Source organism: Triturus cristatus, chromosome 7, assembly GCF_964204655.1.
Source record: "Triturus cristatus chromosome 7, aTriCri1.1, whole genome shotgun sequence".
NCBI lineage: Eukaryota > Metazoa > Chordata > Amphibia > Caudata > Salamandridae > Triturus > Triturus cristatus.
The window spans coordinates 1,340,708,657-1,340,726,940 of NC_140590.1; the positions used below are offsets into that span (position 1 = coordinate 1,340,708,657).

The following is an 18,284-nucleotide window of genomic DNA, read 5'->3' on the forward strand; positions in this document are numbered from 1 at the left end:
AAGAATTGTATCCAAGCAGAATGCATTGTGTGGTTTGGAAAATGAGAAGAGTACGTTAAAAGCAAAATGTCTGACCATAATTGTTTCCTAAAAAAACCCAATAAATTACTTGTAACTGTGCGTACTAATTTTGCCATTAGTCTTCATTTGGAGGCAGTGGATAGATACAGGAGGTTGTTCTGTCTGAGGCTTTACCTATTCCTCAATCATTTATTCAAGTTTTTTAAACGAAACATGTCAGTTTGAAGAGTGATTGATTATAGTTATGAGTAGAAAAAAACTCAAAATGAATTTTGAACTAATTTTCCCTTTGCCTTTTATTTATGTTTTAAAAACGTGCAAGCAGTGCGTAAACACACACATTGTACTTGTAGTCCTTGATTTCGAGAAGCAAAGTAAAGCTTCCCGTATGCAACGACAAAGTGCGCGTTTACACACCGATTCCGGGTTTTCAAAACACTTAAATAAAAGGCATCGTCATTTACAATGCTAATAGCTAAAACTCTAGCAAATGCGAGACTATTGCATTGCAAATGCTTGTTACTGATTATGAACGATCAGAACAGATTAGTTTGTCCCATTCCTAAGAAACCACTAGGAGCATGGTAAATTGCTGACTGTGGGAAGAATTCGATGAGGTGTACTGAGCTGGGGCCACAGGGCCATTTTATATCTCAAACAGTCAGCCGGGGTTTGTTTTGCTACTGTACATGCAGCGCCTTGAGACCCTCGCGGGTGAGTAGAGCGCTTCATAAATACCTGATTGATTGATTGACAGAGGCGGGGGCAGATTGTGGTGACGGTCAAGCAGGCGTCCATGATAAAACATGTCATTCTTTTTTTTTTTTTTAAACAATTCTTTATTAGATCATTTGAATTATTTTACATAACCCCCCCCCCCCCCCCCACCCCTCCCCACCCATCAGCTTACGGGCGTTACAATTTATTTGTATAAATATACATTTTACAAAAGAAAGAAAGAAAAATTATATCATAGCTTCATTTCATCTTAATTATTCTAAACCTTCTATCCAAACTCTAAGTGGATCCCAAATAGCTAGACCTTTCTTTTTCTTATTTAAATCCTTGCCTCTATATATAGCTATTTCAAAGCTATAAGTTGCAAGTAAGCGTGCCCGCCATTGTTGAAATGAAGGTGGTTGTGGGTCTAACCAAGCCGACGCTAAACAAATTCTCAATATTGACATTGCAACAAATATAAATCCCCTTATTTGAGTTGATCGAAGATCCCCTTCCACGCCCAGGACTATTTCTGCAGTTGTTATTTCAATATCTTTTTTAAGAGTTTTAGAAAGAAAGATCGAGATTTCCTGTCTAATGATGTAAAGTTATTTACAAGTGGCAAACATATGTATTAAATCCACTTCAGGAAGTGCACATCTTGGACATTTCGTCCCTTTGCCCTTGCTCCATTTGGAGATCTTTTTGGGGGTGTAATATAACTGAAAAAAGGTCTTGTAAAATTGTGCTTGTAATTTAGTTGATAATAAAATAGATTGCGAAAAGTTAAATGCAGTTTGAATGGAGTTTTCAGAAATTTCTAATTTATCTTGCCATATCTGAAAGTGTTTATCAAGATCATCAGGTAAGTTAATAATTAAATGATTGTAAATTTCACCAATTTTAATAGTATTATTCTTTATAATCATGTCTATTAACTGTATTCTCTGAAAAGCTCTGTTGCCACCCCTTTTTTCGACAAAGTCTCTTATTTGCAGATACTTCAAAAAATCGCGATGTTCTAGTAAAAATTTATTCTTTAATGATTCAAATGTTTTAAGCCCGGATACATTGAAAAATAAGCCAAGTTTGGTGATTCCTGACATAACCCAGCGTTTCATGCATGAATCTGAAAAAATTGCGGGGAGATTCTGATTATCATAGATAGTCGTATAATATGAAAATCTACCAATCCCCAATATTTTGCGTATGTTACTCCAAACATGATAGATTCCTTTAAGAGTTTTAAATCGGACCTTCTTAAAGTGACAGTCATAAGTCAAACGCCAAAGATGATCTCCTGTTGCGACCCCGAGAATAAGTTCTTGTGGGGTTGGAACTCTACCTACAGGATTTAAGGTGAGATTTGGAATTAGAAGCATTCGACTATAATTAAGTGTACTAACCCACCAGTATGTTTTAAAATTAGGTAGGGCAAGTCCACCTCTATCTTTGGGTAAGTTAATGAATTTCATAGCTCTTCGCGATCTACTGTACCCCCAGATGAAACGAGAAAAGGTATGATCCAGTTCTATAAATATATGCTTATCAAAAATCAAACAGATACTTCTAAAAAAATATAGGAATTTAGGAAAAAATATCATTTTTATTAAGTTAGTCCTTCCAAAAATTGTTAAATGTAAATTATGTAGTCTCCTCAGTGATAAGCTAGTTTGTTTCAAAAGTGGGTTCATGTTTAAGCGGACTAAGTTATTGAGATTAGCAGTGATATTAACTCCAAGGTAGGTCGCGTTTTCAACAATCCTGTCATCAACACAATTAATTTGATTATTGATCACTATTTGGGTTTTATTTTGGTTTAATTTATAACCTGAAACTTCACCAAAGTGGTTAGCCTCTATTTCAATTAAATTTATAGCGTCTCTAGGGTTGGTTATGGTTAAAGCAATGTCATCTGCATAGGCTAATGTTTTGGTGTCTCCATGGGGGGTCCTCACTGGTGTTATTGCTAAATTTATTTCTAATCTCCGAATAAAAGGATCTATGTAAATGGCGAAAAGCAGTGGGGAGCAGGGACAACCCTGCCTCGTACCTCTCGTCACTTTAAAATTTTCGGATATATCCCCATTTATCACCACTGCTGCTTCTGGGTTAAGGTACATCATACGGGTTGCTTTGATGAAACTTTCCCCGATTCCACTCTTTGACATGGCTGTCCATAGGTATTGCCAGGAGACCCTATCAAACGCTTTTTCGGCATCTAGTAATATCAGTGCCATAGGGTCTCCTGCCACCTCGGTCATGTCAAAGAGTGTGATGACTCTCTGTATGTGATCGATGGTAGATCTGCCAGGAACAAATCCATGTTGCCGAACCGATATAATTTTGTGTATTAGTGGGGCAATCCGACTAGCAAGTATTTTAGAGTAGATTTTGGAATCATTATTAATGAGGGTGATTGGACGATAAGCCCCTACCTCAGTTGGATCTTTATTTTTCTTTGGAAATACGATTATTTTTGCTAGTGCCCAGGATCCTGGTGGCTGTCCACCATTAAAGACCTGGGTCATCAACATTATAAGTATCTTTTTTAGTTGTTTGCTGAATCTGGCATAAAATTCAGAGGGAATTCCATCAAGCCCACTTGCTTTACCCGGGGGAAGACTGTTAATGGATAGTAATATTTCAGTCCATTGCGGAGCCTCAGCCAGGCTATCTGTCGGTTTGGGAAAGTTGAGTCCATATAACCGTATCCAAATAGTCATCAATTTGAGATTAATTTTTATAAGTTTCGGTGGAAAGATCCGAATAATATCTTTTAAAACGATCTCTAATTTCTTTGGAATCTTGGGTGAGGCCTTTAATAGGATCATTAATTTCTTTAATAATACTATCCGTATATTCCTGTCTGGCCCGAATTGCAAGATGATGGCCAATATTTTCCCCAAACTCATAATTTTTTTGTTTATTCTGGGTAGCTTTACTGATTGCTTTATTGGAGAACACTTCTACAATTAGGTTTTTTGTAATGGCAACATCTCTGATTGCCTCTTCAATGTTAATATTATCCCAAATTGCCATAATAAGCCCTTCCTCTTTTTTAGCTAGTTCGTTTTGTAAGTTTTTTAATTTTAATTTTTCCTCTTGATTGTTTCTAATAGAAAATCTCAGAGTTTCTCCTCTGATTCCCGCCTTAAGGGTATCCCAAACAATTTCCAGCGATGCACTACCAAGATTATTTTCTAAAAATTCGGGGATCCAATTCTCTATAACCTTACAATATTCTTCATTTAACAGAAGAGCTCTTTCGAAAGTCCATCTATTATGTCTTGATTCTATTTTACCAGTATCGAGACATATGGTTAAAGGGTTATGATCGGACAATATCTTAGGTAGTCGATCTATGGGGCTATGTATGGCTATATTGTGGGATGCAAATATATAATCCAGCCTTGCAAACTTGAGATGTGGGTTAGAAAAAAAGTGTATCCTGGGTTGTTTGGGTACATCAATTGCCAGCAATCAGATAATCCATGTGTTTTACATAGATCTTCGAGGGCTCTGAAAGCTTTTGGTTTTCGACCTAAATACTTAAATTTGTTGTGCCCCAGTGTCCAATTTGAAGGAAGATTTAAGTTAAAATCGCCACATATAATCAATGGTAGTGGCCAATGGGCCAATTCATTAGATAGAAATTCTAGGGGACCTGGGTCATCATCAACACAGCCATATACTGAGCAGATAGTCTTTTCCCCACACCATACTTGCATTCGGCAATTGCCCATCGACCAGATTTATCTGCAATTGAATTGCCAAATTGAAGACCCCCACTGCGAGCTAAAATTGCAACTCCCCGTGTTTTGGTGCTCTGAGTTGTAGCCATAATCACTTTACACCCAAGAGTTTTTAAGACTGCAATTTGGGACCTTTCAACATGAGTTTCCTGGAGACAGACGATGTCTGCCCCTATTGAGTTGAGACCTACAGCAGTTCTCTGTCTTTTATTTGGATCATTTAGGCCACATATGTTAATGGTTAGAATTTTAATTTTACTCATTTTGAAGCATTAAGGGTACCAGTTACCTAGCCAAATCATTACGCCTGTAAGCCCTTCCCATCTCGCTGCCCCCCCAAACCCTTTAAAACAGATTAGAATTAAGTGTGTAAATGTGTAAAAAAAAAACCTGTGTCCCCCTTCCCCACCCCCCAATTCCCCTAAGGGAGGCTACCTGGTTCAGATTGAACCAGATTGTGGGCATCATTGCGATCAGAGGACAACAGACGGCGGCTGACCTGACATATATCTTTGTTTCCCTTTTTTTTTTTCTTCTTTGCCTGTGTATTTTTAGGTGCTCCCCTCCCTCTTTGTCATTTGTATCTAGCATGTATTAACAATCCCATTATATCTAAATAGATGTAAATTAGATAGTTTTTAAAAGATTACTGTTCTTTTTTGGATTTGTTTTTGTCTGGGATTGTAATTTCTCTTAGGTAAGCTTCAGCTTGAATCTTACTGGTAAAGCTTCTTGTATTGCCATTAAAGGTTATATTTAACCGTGCAGTATTCTGTAAATAAACAGAAGCGCCAATGCGTTCAAACGGTGTGAATAATTGTCTCATCCTCCACCTTCTTTCAACAAGAGGGTGGGCAAAATCTGGTCTGCAAAAGAACACAAAGTCTTTAAATTCTCTTTTTTTTGTCGGGCGTGCAAGATCAAAAATAGCTTCACGTAACAGAAAATTGCCAAAGTTAACAAGAAATGCTCGAGGATATTGTGTTGAGGGCTGTGTTCGCTTGGAAGGTATCAAGGGAAAGCGATGGGCCCGATGAATTTCGTTATTAAAATCCCACATTTGTAGCTCTGGAAACGATTCTTTTAATAGTGTGATTATGAAACCCCTTGGATCATGTCCCTCAGAGTTCTCCGAGATCCCGAGAAAACGTAAATTATTTCGTCTGGCTCTGTTTTCTTGATCTTCAACCTTCACCATTAGGTCTTTAATTATACCATCCTGTTCTTTCCCAAGTGTTTGTAGATTGCAGTCATCTTTTTCCAGATTTTCCGTGCGTGTCTCCACAGAAGCCATGCTGTCCGATATCTCTAGACAGGTTTGTCCAACTTTTTGTATTGCGCCTTGAAGTTTCTGGATGGCTACATAGTTTTTCTTATTATCATGTTTGACATCTTCATGAAAGTTCTTGATTGATTTCACGATATCGCAGAGGGAAAGTTCTGATTGATCTTGATTATCGTCACTTTTCTCTGTTTGCATATTTTTAGATATTTTGGGTTAGTGGGTTATACCTATCTGCAAGATTTTGGGTGTTAGGAAGCATGATGAGGCCCTAAGAATACTCACCACGGATCCTTCACAGCCTATAGCAATAGCCATGGCTGAATTCCTAGGTTGGGCTTGGTCTATTAGATCTAGGGCGTTGCCTCAGAGTGTTTGACTGTCTTGGCCCTAGTACCACGGGCAAGTTACCTTTTGTTGTAATTGGATTAGGTTATTTGATTGAATACTGGGTTTTTATCAAACAAGGAGAAGGGAAAGTTTCCTTCTTCACTTTTATGTGTAATGTATTCGACAGCTATCATGTTTAATCTTTTTTTAATGTTTTAGAATTAAGAATATTTATTGTCTTAATAATATTGTATGTATGTGTTGCTTTTATGACAATACTGTCGAATAAAGCTTTGGAATACGGATACGGGTTTGATATTCGGGGTTGAGCAATATCTGATTGTCCGCTACTTCTTGCAGCAATTTATAGATTTTTAATTGTTTGCAGCCGCTTCGCTTTTATCTCAAGCAAATCAGTTGTATCTCTAGTTTCAGGAACGTCGCCGACCTTAACCATGTCTTTGTTCCTGTCTTTATCCTTATCCTTATCTTTCTCTTTACTTTTCAATTTTGTTGTGACTTTGGTTTTGGCTTTCGCCTTCTCCATTTCAGTATCTTTCTCCCTTTCTCTTCCCAACTTGACCCTCAACCCTCTTGTTTCTGGGCCAGTATGACCACTATAAGTCTCCTGAGTAAGCTGAGTCGGCTGAGTCGGCTGAGTCGGGTGAATAGGGGCATCTTGACACCCCAACAGATCCCCTTCCATATTGGTATCGTTTTTCTGCTCTGGGTCGATCCTTTGCTCCTTTTGCTCCCAGGCCTGTTCCATCTTTCTAGGTAATTTGATATATGGATAAATAATTTCCACCCTAAGCGTTACCCCTCTTTAGCTTTTGTTCGTGCACTCACCTCCGAGCGGATTACGTGGTCGCCTGAGTTTCTGCCACCTCCTCTCGTCCAACACCACTGTCCCAGCGAGCCGCGTATGCCCTATGAGGCAGGAAAAATGAAAGCCGAGACGCCGCATCAACCAGCGTCAGCCGCCAGTCCTTTCGAATGCTCACTAACGCTGCGTAGGCAGCGAGGCGCAGGACACCGTAGGATTACCGAAGGCCAGGTGCAGCAAGGCAGGTACAACCGCCGGAACCGGCCCCTGCCGCTGCCGCTGCCACTACCACTTGCCACGCCACAAACAGATCCGTCAGATCAGGCAGACATGCAGACGTGCAGACAGGTTAGATTCCGGGCTTTCTAACGCAACCATAGGCACAGCTCTGTCGATATTGAGAGATGTTGTATTTTGTCGTATGTCTTTAATGGTCTCGATGCTCGATGATTGATACTTGATGCTCGGTTTACCTTCCGTTGATGCTTGACTGATTGAGCGGGTTCTTCCACCGCTGTGTATCTCCCTGTATCTCCTGGTAACCGCTGTAATGGCAGCTATAGTAGCAATCACAGAGAGCGTTGTAGAGCGTTGCAGGCTGTAGACTGCAGACGCTGTAAATATCCGACGCTGTAGATATCCGCTATCTAGCAGGTAGCGTAGTTTATCCTCGTTAAATGCTTAGTCAGCTTAGCTTAGACTCACCAAAGTCACTAGAGGCTTTTCGTAAAAGTCTGTGAAGGAGTACATGAGCGTGTCCGTTTTTCAAAGCAGATATGCCATCAAAACTTGAAGAGCTCTCAGGTCAGCCTGTGCCTGTGCCGGCTCATACTCGGATCACAGTGACGCCATCTTGCCTCCTACTCTACTGAATGTCATTCTGTTGCATTTTGTTTGCAGCTTTTTTAATAGCGCGAGCAGCCCACAGGCACTAAAGTGCTTTAATGGAAAACTGGCCTGTCAATGGCCTCTTTTGGGCAGAACAACCCAATGAGCCTAGGCCACGATTGGAAACGTGTTCCCCATGTGCCAGAGCTGACAGATCTAGTCTATGGACCACGCCCCTTTCCCTAATCTGGCATTAGGTTTCACTAGGGTACAAGCCTTGCTTCCCATACATCGCACGCTGTAAATTCCCTCAAGACATTGGTCCTCTAGTTTCAAATGCACAGGTTCCCCTCCTGTTGTCCTCTCTCATTCATGTACACTCCCATGCTTCCATCTTCTTTCAGATACTAATCACTTCCCATCTCTCCTTAACTCGCTTCGGTGCTGCAAAAACATATTTACTCCATGAACACACAAATGAGGAAAGGAAGAGGCGAAACGAGGAGCAGAGTCAGTGGGAGTCCACCTCTGGATCGGATTGAGACAGAAAATTGGCACAGAAGTCTGAATTAAAGTTGCCCCCATTGGCGAATCAGATAGCTAAAAATGTGGCCCACATATTCAAGCTGGAGCAGTTTTCAACTTGTACAGACACGCTGTACAGGTATTGTGCAAGGTTTAAGAGAAGGCATGACATGTTAATAGTAATATCAAGGAAGTCAAAAGTAAAAACTGTCCCACAACACCATATAACAGATACAAAAACCGCCAAAAAAGCCCCACACGCTGGCCTTTCTGCCACTGCCCGATCATGCAGTTGGCCAAGCTGACCTGGTCTTCTATGGTCTGCCTATTAACTACCAGTCCACATGCAATATTTTTACCAAGTGTTCCCCTCCTAAAAGTAGCAGGATAAATGTGACTGAACTATAAAGTAACCCTAGAAGAGCTTTACAGAGTCTGTATTTTGAAGATGTCAAGGGGATTAAAACATGTAATGTTTATCCAAAAAGACTCCAGGTAAAATTTTAGTAAGATAGTGCGGGTGGTTAATGCATGTGCTAGAGATCACTATGTAATCTCTGGTCAATCAATCAATCCTAGCATTTGTAAAGCGCACTACTTACCCGTGAGAGTCTCAAGGCGCTGGGGGGTGGGGAATACTGCTACTGCTACTGCTTTTAGAGCCAGGTCTTGAGGAGTCTTCTGAAGGTTAGCAGGTCTTGGGTCTGCCGTAGGTGGATGGGGAGGGTGTTCCAGGTCTTGGCGGCGAGGTGGGAGAATGGTCTGCCGCCGGAGGTCGCTCTTCGGATGCGGGAGACTGTGGCGAGGGCGAGGCTAGCGGAGCTGGCGGGTGGGGGTGTAGAAGCTGAGTCTGAGGTACGCTGGTCTGGCGTTGTGGAGTGCCTTGTGTGCGAGGGTGAGGAGCTTGAAGGTTATCCTCTTGTTGACGGGGAACCTGTGCAAGCCTCTCAGGTGGGGTGTGATGTGGCTGTGGCAAGGGATGTCGAGGATCAGGCGTGCAGAGGCGTTCTGGATGCGTTGTAGCCGTTTCAAGAGCTTGGCTGAGGCTCCTGCGTAGAGGGCGTATCCGTAGTCCAACCTGCTGCTGACGAGGGCCCGGGTGACCGTTCTTCTCGTTTTGGTGGGGATCCACTTGTAGATCTTGCAGAGCATGCGGAGGGTGTTGAAGCAGGAGGAAGAGACGGCATTGACCTGCTTAGTCATGGAGAGGGTGGAGTCTAGGATGACCCCTAGGTTGTGTGCGTGGTCGGTCGGTGTTGGAGCTGTTCCCAGTGCGGTCGGCCACCAGGAGTCGTCTCAGGCCAAGGGGGTGGATCCGAGTATGAGGACCTCCGTCTTGTCCAAGTTCAGCTTCAGTCGGCTGTTCTTCATCCATTCGGTGACGGCCTTCATTCCTTCGTGGAGGTTGGTTTTGGTGGTGTGGGGGTCCTTGGTAAGGGAGAGGATCAGCTGGGTGTAAAAAAAAAATTTGTAAATTTGATACTTGTATAGCGCACTACTCACCCGCAAGGGTCTCAAGGCGCTTGTACGAATACCGCTGTGGAACCCATCCTGGCTTTCCCTGTGAGGCGTCCACTCCTGGGCACCCCCAAGGTGGAGGCCAGGCATCCTAAGCGTTGTGGGGGCCGTTGTGGAGATTAAGCAAGCTATTGCCCAGAGTTGCAGAGTGGGACTCCATGATTGGAATAGGCACCGAGGCGAGAATTATCAGGTCTGTGGAATTTTTGAGCCCAAGACCCGCCGAGGCGGGGAATTGAACCCTGGTCCCAGGCTAGACCTCTGCATCAGGGTCTGCCACTCTAATCATTGAGCCACACTTCTCCACAGGTGTCATCGGTGTAAGAGATTATGTTGAGGTCGTGCAGTTGGGCGACGTGGGTGAGCGGTGCCATGTAGATGTTGTAGGAAGGTGGATATCTGACTATGGTTACCCCCAACTTTTTGCCTAGTGTCTAGCTGGTTTTTCGACTTAGTTGGCCTGAGATCCTGCCATTCAGGGTCTCAGGCTGTCTGCTCTCTCTTTAAAATGGACTCCATGTACCCTAGGTACAAACACAATTGGTAAAGATCACCTTATTGGACCCTGTACAGTGTACCCTAGGTACCCAGGGCATAGGTGTACCCTAGGCCTCCCAGGGGCTGCAGCATGTATTATGCCACCCCTGGCCTGGCCTTCCAATCAGACACAACTGGCTGATCACTCAGCTGGGGCAAGGTTGTGTAATCACCCCTTGCTTAGATATAGTATACCTATCTCTACCCTTAAAATAGACACATGTGTACCGATCAGCCACTCCTATGGCAGGCCTTAACAATCCTGGAGGCAGAGTGCTTGGTAACAGGTGAGATGGTGCTCTAGCATGAGCTGAGCCTGTCTGCAGCTTTCGGAACCATGTCCTTATAGCTGTTCTATGATATAGCCTACCATATACTCTTAAAGTGCCTTCTAATCTTAAACGGTTATGGTAACTATGGTTTGGCTTTATCAAAACATGTTGTGTAATGTGTCTAACACTTTTGAATAATACCCCCATACCATTTCTGGTGATGAGGATATTATTCCCCCCTTCTAGAGGGAGAGACATGTTAAAATCCTACTTTGCTGTTTAACTCTAACCAAAGCCTCAGCATCACAAAATGGATGCTGCTGCCACAGACACGAATCTGACCTCCTGCTGCTGGGAGTGATCCCGGCAAGGGAGGCTTGGACAATAGGTTTCCTGCTTGGGGAGGTGCTAGCACCTCCCCAGACAGACTTTAGTGTATTGGGGCAGGGAGGGCTGAAAGGAATGAGACATGCCTGGGGCACACAAGGTGTCCCATGCATAGTCCAGTTCAAACCGGTGCTGGGGCACTCCAGCCCCAGTCCTGGCGCGAAACTGGACAAAGGGAAGGGGGTGTAACCACCCCCCTCCCAGGTCCCACCCATAAGGCGAGACCTAGCAGGCAACCCAGCCCCCCAGATTAGTAGAAGAGTGGTAGCTGGGCCCCAGGAGATTAGATTATCCTGAACCTGCAACTTGAACAGAAACTCTGGACCTTCGACGAAAGAAGAAGACTGAAGAATCTCCCTTGTGGCCAAGGAGTGGCTACCCTGTGCAAACAGGCACCATCAAGAGACTACCCTTTGCTTTGCTGAAGTTCTACGAGGGACCGACTGCAGAGCCCGACCAGAGCCTTGACTTCCAGACTTCTCCGACCCTGATCCACAGCCGAGCTGAGATCCGTGGAGGCGACGAGAGACGTGGGACCGGCTACCTGGGAAAAGTGGCGAGTATCTTCCAGCGCAGCTTCTGAGGTACCCTCGAAGTTGTGCACCGGGGATTGAGAAGCCCCAACCCCAAGCACCATCTGCACCGAAGATCAGCCCCCCACACTTCACGAGTCCTGCGTGGGGCCCTTCTGCATTTTCCTGCTTGCCGCGTCTGTACGGTTGCTTGCCCGTTGGCTAGCGGCCTCTGTGACGACACACCTTTAAATCTTCACTGCTGGTTTGGCTCCTCCAGACTGGCTCCTGCTTCTTTGCAAAAGAGAAGCACCCCAGACCTTCCTGGTCTGCACCAGAAGCAAGTCCTCCGTTCTTCGTGGGTTCCGCTTGCCAAGGCTTGGTGAGTCCTAGTTCGACTTCGACGCCGCCGACAGCAAGAGCCTTCGTGGGACAGCTCGCCTCCTGGTCCTGGTCGTCCTCGACGCCTCCTGGTACCCGTGGCTGCAGCGACCAGCTTCACCCTTCACCTGCAATCTTCACGACATAGCCTGGTTCCTTCCTGGTTCCACGTGGTCACTGGCTAGTGACCTTGACTCTGTCCCTTCTGCTTGCAGGTACCCTTCCTTCTTGATCCCGGCCTTGGGATCCACCGGACACTCTGCACTGACTGCCTGTCAGCAACTTTCCTTCAGGCATCCATAGAAGTCCACGACGAAACCCGACGCAAGTTCACACCTATGCACCCGCAGCCCGTGGGCTAGGTAACCTGGGTACTTCGGTGCTCACAAGGGTAGTGACTATCCTAGGGTCTAGTTACAGAGTCTCGACTTTCTAGGTGCTCCAGAAGTGTCCTAAAACTGCTTATTTCAGAACTGTACTCTTTCTATTGACTATACGCATTACGCGTGAGTGTTTCCACTCTGCACCTGAATCCCGTGGGCCTCCCACTTCCTAACTGTTGGTAGTGTAGTCCCAGCGATGGCCTAGGCCTATCCTATTTCCGTGACAGTGGTCCTTATACCACTTCTTTAGTATATGGTTTGCGTGGCCCCTAGGGCCTAACTGTATTACTTACCTGTGTGACTTAATGTATGCTGGAATAAGACTGTGTTGTACTTACCTTGAATCTCATAAAGAGTGCTGAGGGTTTGACTAGAATAAATACACTTTATTTTATATATATATATCTGTTGTGGTGTCCTTTCATTTGGTATTCAAGGGAATATATATGGTATCACAGCTGGCTTCACATGCCATTCAGAGTTTAGCCTAAGACTGCTCTTGTCCATGCTACCACTAGGATAGCTGGTCTATAAGGTTGACTTTACAACCAATCACCATAAGGGTTGTTTGGACTGATATAAGGTGTACACTAGAACTAGTGACCTCATACATCAGGCCAACTTCTCACAGATGTTAAACAGCATTGGGCTGAGGGATGATCCCTGGGGTACGCCGCAGATGATCTCGGTGGCTTTGGAGCGGAAGGGGGGGGGGAGGCGCACGCTCTGTGTTCTGCCGGAGAGGAAGGAGGTGGTCCAGTCCAGGGCCTTCTCTTGGATCCCGGCGGCGTGTGCGTAGTGTGGTGGCAGACCGTGTCGAAGGCGGCTGACAGGTCCAGGAGGATGACTGCTGCTGTTTCTCCGTTGTCTAGTAGGGTCCTGATGTCATCGGTGGCGGCGATGAGGGCAGTTTCGATGCTGTGGTTGCTGCGGAACCCGGACTGGGACGGTTCCAGGATGCTGTTCTCCTCGAGGTAGCGGGTCAGTTGTTTGACTGTCTTCTCGATGACCTTCGCCGGGAATGGGAGCAGGGAGATGGGCCGGAAGTTCTTGAGGTCCTTGGGGTCCGCCTTGGGTTTCTTGAGTAAGGCGTTGATCTCGGCGTGCTTCCAGCTCTCCGGGAAGGTTGCGGTCTTGAAGGAAATGTTGATGGCTTTCCGGAGATTGGGTGCGATGGAGGTGCTGGCTTTGTTGAAGATGTGGTGTGGGCATGGGTCTGATGGAGATCTGGAGTGGATGGTGTTCATGATCTTGATGGTGTCGTCGTTAATGTTGGTCCAGGAGAGCAGGCGGTTGGTGCGGATGGTGGCCGTGGGGGCGGAGGTCTCAGTGGTTGTCGGGACGGTCATGGCGTTGAAGCTGTCGTGGATGTCTGCAATCTTGTGAAGGAAGAAGGCGACCAGCGAGTCGCACAGGTCTTGCGAAGGTGGGGTGTCGTTGGTGTTGGAGCTGGGGTTGGAGAGTTCCTTCACGATGTTGAAGAGCTCTTTGCTGTTGTGCGCATTGTTGTCTAGGCGGTCTTTGAAGGAGGCCCTTTTGGTGGATCTGATGAGGTGATGGTGTCTGCGGGTGGTGTTCTTGTGGGCTGCGTAGCTGTCCGTTCACGGAGCCAGTTCTTCTCTAGCTTTCGGAAGGTTTGCTTGGAGGCCTGGAGGTCTTCAGTGAACCAACTGGCTTTCTTGCTGGTGTGGCTGTTGGAGGGTTTCTTGAACGGGGTGTTGGCGCAGTCGTCGATCTACTGTCTGAGGTTACGGGCGGCGGTGTCTAGGTCGGTGGGGGCGGCTGGTGGGCTCTGGGCGAGGGTGGTGGTTAGCTGGTCTTCGGTGACTTTGCTCCAGCAGCGACGTGGCATCTGTTGGGTGCGGTGGTGTGTGGTGGGTTTCCGGAAGGTAAAGTGGATGCAGCGATGGTCGGTCCAGTGGAGTTCGGTGGTGTGGTTAAAGGAAACGTGGGGGCTTGCGGAGAAGATGGGGTCAAGCATGTGGCCGGCGGAGTGGGTGGATGTTGTGATGAGTTGTCCGAGTCCGAGGTTGGCTAGGTTGTTGATCAGGGGGGTGGAGTTGGTGTCATTGTTGTTCTTGAGGTAAAAGTTCAGGTCCCCGAGGAGGATGTAGTCTGTGGAGGCGAGGGCGTGTGTGCTGACTAAGTCAGCGATGGAGTCGCTGAACTGTGGTCGGGGTCCGGGGGTCTGTAGACAAGGGTTCCTCTGAGGGTGGTGTTTGGGTCGGTGTGGTTCTGGAAGTGCAGGTGCTCGGCGGTGATGAGGGTGTCGTCGGTGTAGGTCGAGACTCTGAGGATGTTCCTGTGGACGATGGCGATTCCTCCTCCATTTGTGCGGTCCCTGCGGGTGATCTTGTGGCCGTCTGGGATGGCTATGGTGATTTCGGGTGCCGAGAAGGGATTCAGCCAGGTCTCCGTCAGGAAGGCGACGTCTGGGGAGGTTGAGTCGAGTAGGTCTCAGAGTTCAACGGCGTGTTTGCGTGCGGAGCGGGTGTTGAGAAGAATACATCTGAGGTAGTTGGGTTCTTTCCTGGTCGATGGTTTGGCAGGCCGGATGCTGGTGAAGCTGCAGTTCCGGCAGGAGAAGGGTCCTTGGGTGCGCTTCAGGGCGGCCAGGCAGCAGGTGCGTGATCGTCCGGTGGAGTGCGTGGAGGGTGCTGGCATCGTAGCGGTGTTTGGTGTTGTAGCAGGGGCCTTCTGGCGCTGGGCGCAGTCCAGGCGCAGACTGGCTTGCTTTAGGCGCGCTGTCGGCGTGCCAGCGGCGCAGCACCATAACAAGGGGATTTCGGGAGGGAGGAGCAGCTGGGTGGTGGGATCGGACGAATGGGCAAGCGGGGGGGGGCGGGGACGCAGTGGCGGGAAACGGGAAGGAGGAACGGCGAAGGGAAACAGAAGACAAAAAGGGCAGGGAAAAGTACAGGAGGAAAATGATAAAACCAATACAGCAGAAGAAAACAAGGCACAATTACAGAAAGCACAGGTTTACATTATCTTAAAATAACTTGAAACTTGAGCATGAGCCTTGTATGTACCCAATGTGTCACAGGCTCATGTTCTATGTAATGTCGGCTTGTGGATTAAATGCACTTGTTACAGAGATGCTTGAGTAGTGTGTAGCTTTCAGTTTTAATACTTGTCAAATAGCTTACTGGGTTATGCGCTCACTGTAAACAGCTGTGTGTAAAATTCAAAGGATAAATAGGAATTCTTGCAGGCATGACCTTATTCTTCATTCTTCTAATGTAAATTAAACGGGTGTCTCAGAGAGGGTAGTAATAACCATACAGACAGGCTTAACTTTCCTCTGCACTTGCGTGCCTCATCGACACACCAATCACCTTGATGAGGCTTTAATGTTTATTTTTCTTATTGTTGTAATATTTTGTTTCTGAATATCCACACGTGCTACATTCAATTACATTGTTGCCCAAGTATAGGGAAAAAATATATAGTAGTGTGGTGACTGAAATGATGGCTTAGTGAGCTGATGATTGGACATCAGGGAGAACGTTTCAACAGTTCTAAAGTAACCCTGGGTGGAGCTGGCGTAGTAGTGTTTCATGAAATTTCACCGTGTTACTACAAAACTCCGTGAAATTCTTGCGGAGTACCATGGCTGCCGGAGTCACACATCCCCCCCCCCCCGTACCCCTCTGCACCCCCACTGCTAAACCCCTGGCCCGCCCTTCTGCTAAAACCCTCTGCCCCCCTACCACTAAACCCTCCTTCCCCCCCCCCCCCCGCCCCCCTCTCCTCCCGCGTAGTGTAAAGCCTGCACTGCAGTAGTGCTGGCCAGGAAACTTACCTTTGCTTCTACCAAGTCACAAGGTGTCCTGCTCCTATGGCTCCACTTGTCTTTCACTGCTCTGCCGCTCCGGAATTAACAGGAAACCAGGAAGAACTGCAGTGCGCATGGCGTACTGCGTGAAGGCATACCTGACGTCAGGTTATTCTAAAGTCATAGCAGACCTGGTGTGTTTCTGTAATACTTACATGAGTTTTGTATTCTGCCATACAATAGGACCATGGACACTCCCCCCGAACCCCCTTTATGAAGGTTAGGGTTGCTCACTATGCTCGCTCGCCAAAGGGCACTCATCCCAAACTTTTTTCCCGCCACTTTCAAAAGTCAGCAGCCACCACTGCCATGGACTAGGGTGTGCCACAGTAGCTTTGTGGCAAACCCTCTCCTGCTGATTGAAATCTAGATTTTTCTGAATAGGAGCATGATGTTCTAAGCAATTTACGCTCTCTTCTCTCTCGGAGTTCCTTGCTTGCCTAGCTAATCCCTTTTTTAATGTGTCTATTCCTTTCTCAGATGGTCATGGCTGGTGTCTGATCCATGGAATGGAACTGCGCCTTCCACCCACCAGCTGGGTTTCACTAGTTCTTCGTGGTGGACGTACATGTGTTCCTCATGGTGAACAGGCGTCTCCCTTGCTCCTGGTACCTGCATCCACTGTTGTGCCCCCACACCTGGATGACAACTATATCTGTCAGGAATGCGCCATGAGGTGAGTCCAGGGTTACTCTTGTCTTTTGGAAGAGCTCAGTAGTGCTGGGACATGAGGGACAGGCCTGTGCTTTGGGTTTTTTTGATCAGGCATTTAGTTGGGAGACACGTGTATTCCCACTTATATGGCACATTCTACAAATTGATTTGCCTCTTGCATCCGTTGTTTTAATTTTATTTCTATACAGGAAATCGCTTTACAATGATTCACCTTCTTCTAAATCTGCACTGAATCCCCCTCTCAATATATGTTCCATCCATAAAAGGTCCTCAAACCACTTCCACCTCGGGTAGGCACTATGATGTAGTGTTATCCAAGAGCGTGTTGATAGTAGTTCATAATAGGATCGTGGTAGGCTCCTGAGCTATTGTCGAGATTTATTGTGAGGTAATTATTTACTAGGGGAAAAGATGACCATCCGCATTTGAGATTTGTGATCAAATATGGTGCCCAGGCTTCCTATTTGACATGTATGTTAGCTAAACAAAAAATGGTGCAATTAGAAGAGAAGAGTGATATGAACGGCAGAGTTAATGCTGGCGGCCTTGTTGATTACACAAAAAACCCACCTTTTTCGTGACTTGATGATACGTAGTAACTGTCTGATCCAGTAAAATGAACATCTCTGGGTAAAAATCCATAAAGGCTATTGGACTGTGTAAGATCTGTTTGAAAGACAGAAAATCAAGATTCAACCAACGGTAGTTAAGTATTTTATATTCAAGGTTTCACATGATATTGATATAAAATGCTTACTTCCTGCTTGTGTGAGAACTATGATGCACCACTAAGAAAATGGAATAGCATGCACTGGCAATGCCAATAGATCTGGTTTTAAAGAGATAATCTTTGGTAATGTGAAGCATTACAAGCAAATGGCTTGGGAATGTATATGTATACGTGTGGAAGCAAATAACTAACATAATATCTGTGTAGGTTAAAGGTCAGGTGATGGATGCACTGTCAAGCTAGACCTAAACATCTATGTAGGTTAATGACTGCCCTTCTCCCATCTGTGCTGCTGCCAGAGAAAAACACCAGAAATTATCTTCTTATCCCAGACACTTTTTAATTGCAGTATGTCATGTGCATGCCCTGGAAAAGTTCAAGCTCAGGCAGCTGGGTAAATACAATTATTACATAACCATAGGGTAACCCAATAGGCCGTAGGACGTGGGTACAGTGTGATACATAAACAAAACGAATTTAGATGGACTGGTATACAGTCAGAAGAGGCTAATTTAATTACTATATCTTCAGTTTAGCCACTCTTTTCTGGATAAATAAAATGATCACAGCTATGTGGAGGGCAAGAACTTTTTATTTTTTGCGGAGGCACACTGCTGACTAATCAAAATATGTATTCCTGGCTCCCAACATGTGGGCGTGGCCAAAGCCCTCTTTAGTAATACTCACATAATTGTCTGGCAACAGCTATGCTGTCATGCCAGACCATAAAAATGGACAAATGAAATTATATGGAATGTTTGGAT

The 18,284-nt window shown here is 45.7% G+C and overlaps 1 protein-coding gene across 3 annotated transcripts in view; it reads left to right on the forward strand.

Moving 5' to 3' along the window:
- LOC146812000 (uncharacterized) overlaps nucleotides 1–18,284 on the forward strand; it is a 356,521-nt gene that overhangs the window by 220,175 nt on the left and 118,062 nt on the right. For all 3 annotated transcript variants that reach the window (XM_085618974.1, XM_085618975.1, XM_085618973.1), the window contains one exon: nucleotides 16,596–16,791. In XM_085618974.1, the coding sequence (XP_085475100.1) occupies nucleotides 16,596–16,791 (196 nt within the window). The remainder of the gene's footprint in view (nucleotides 1–16,595; nucleotides 16,792–18,284) is intronic.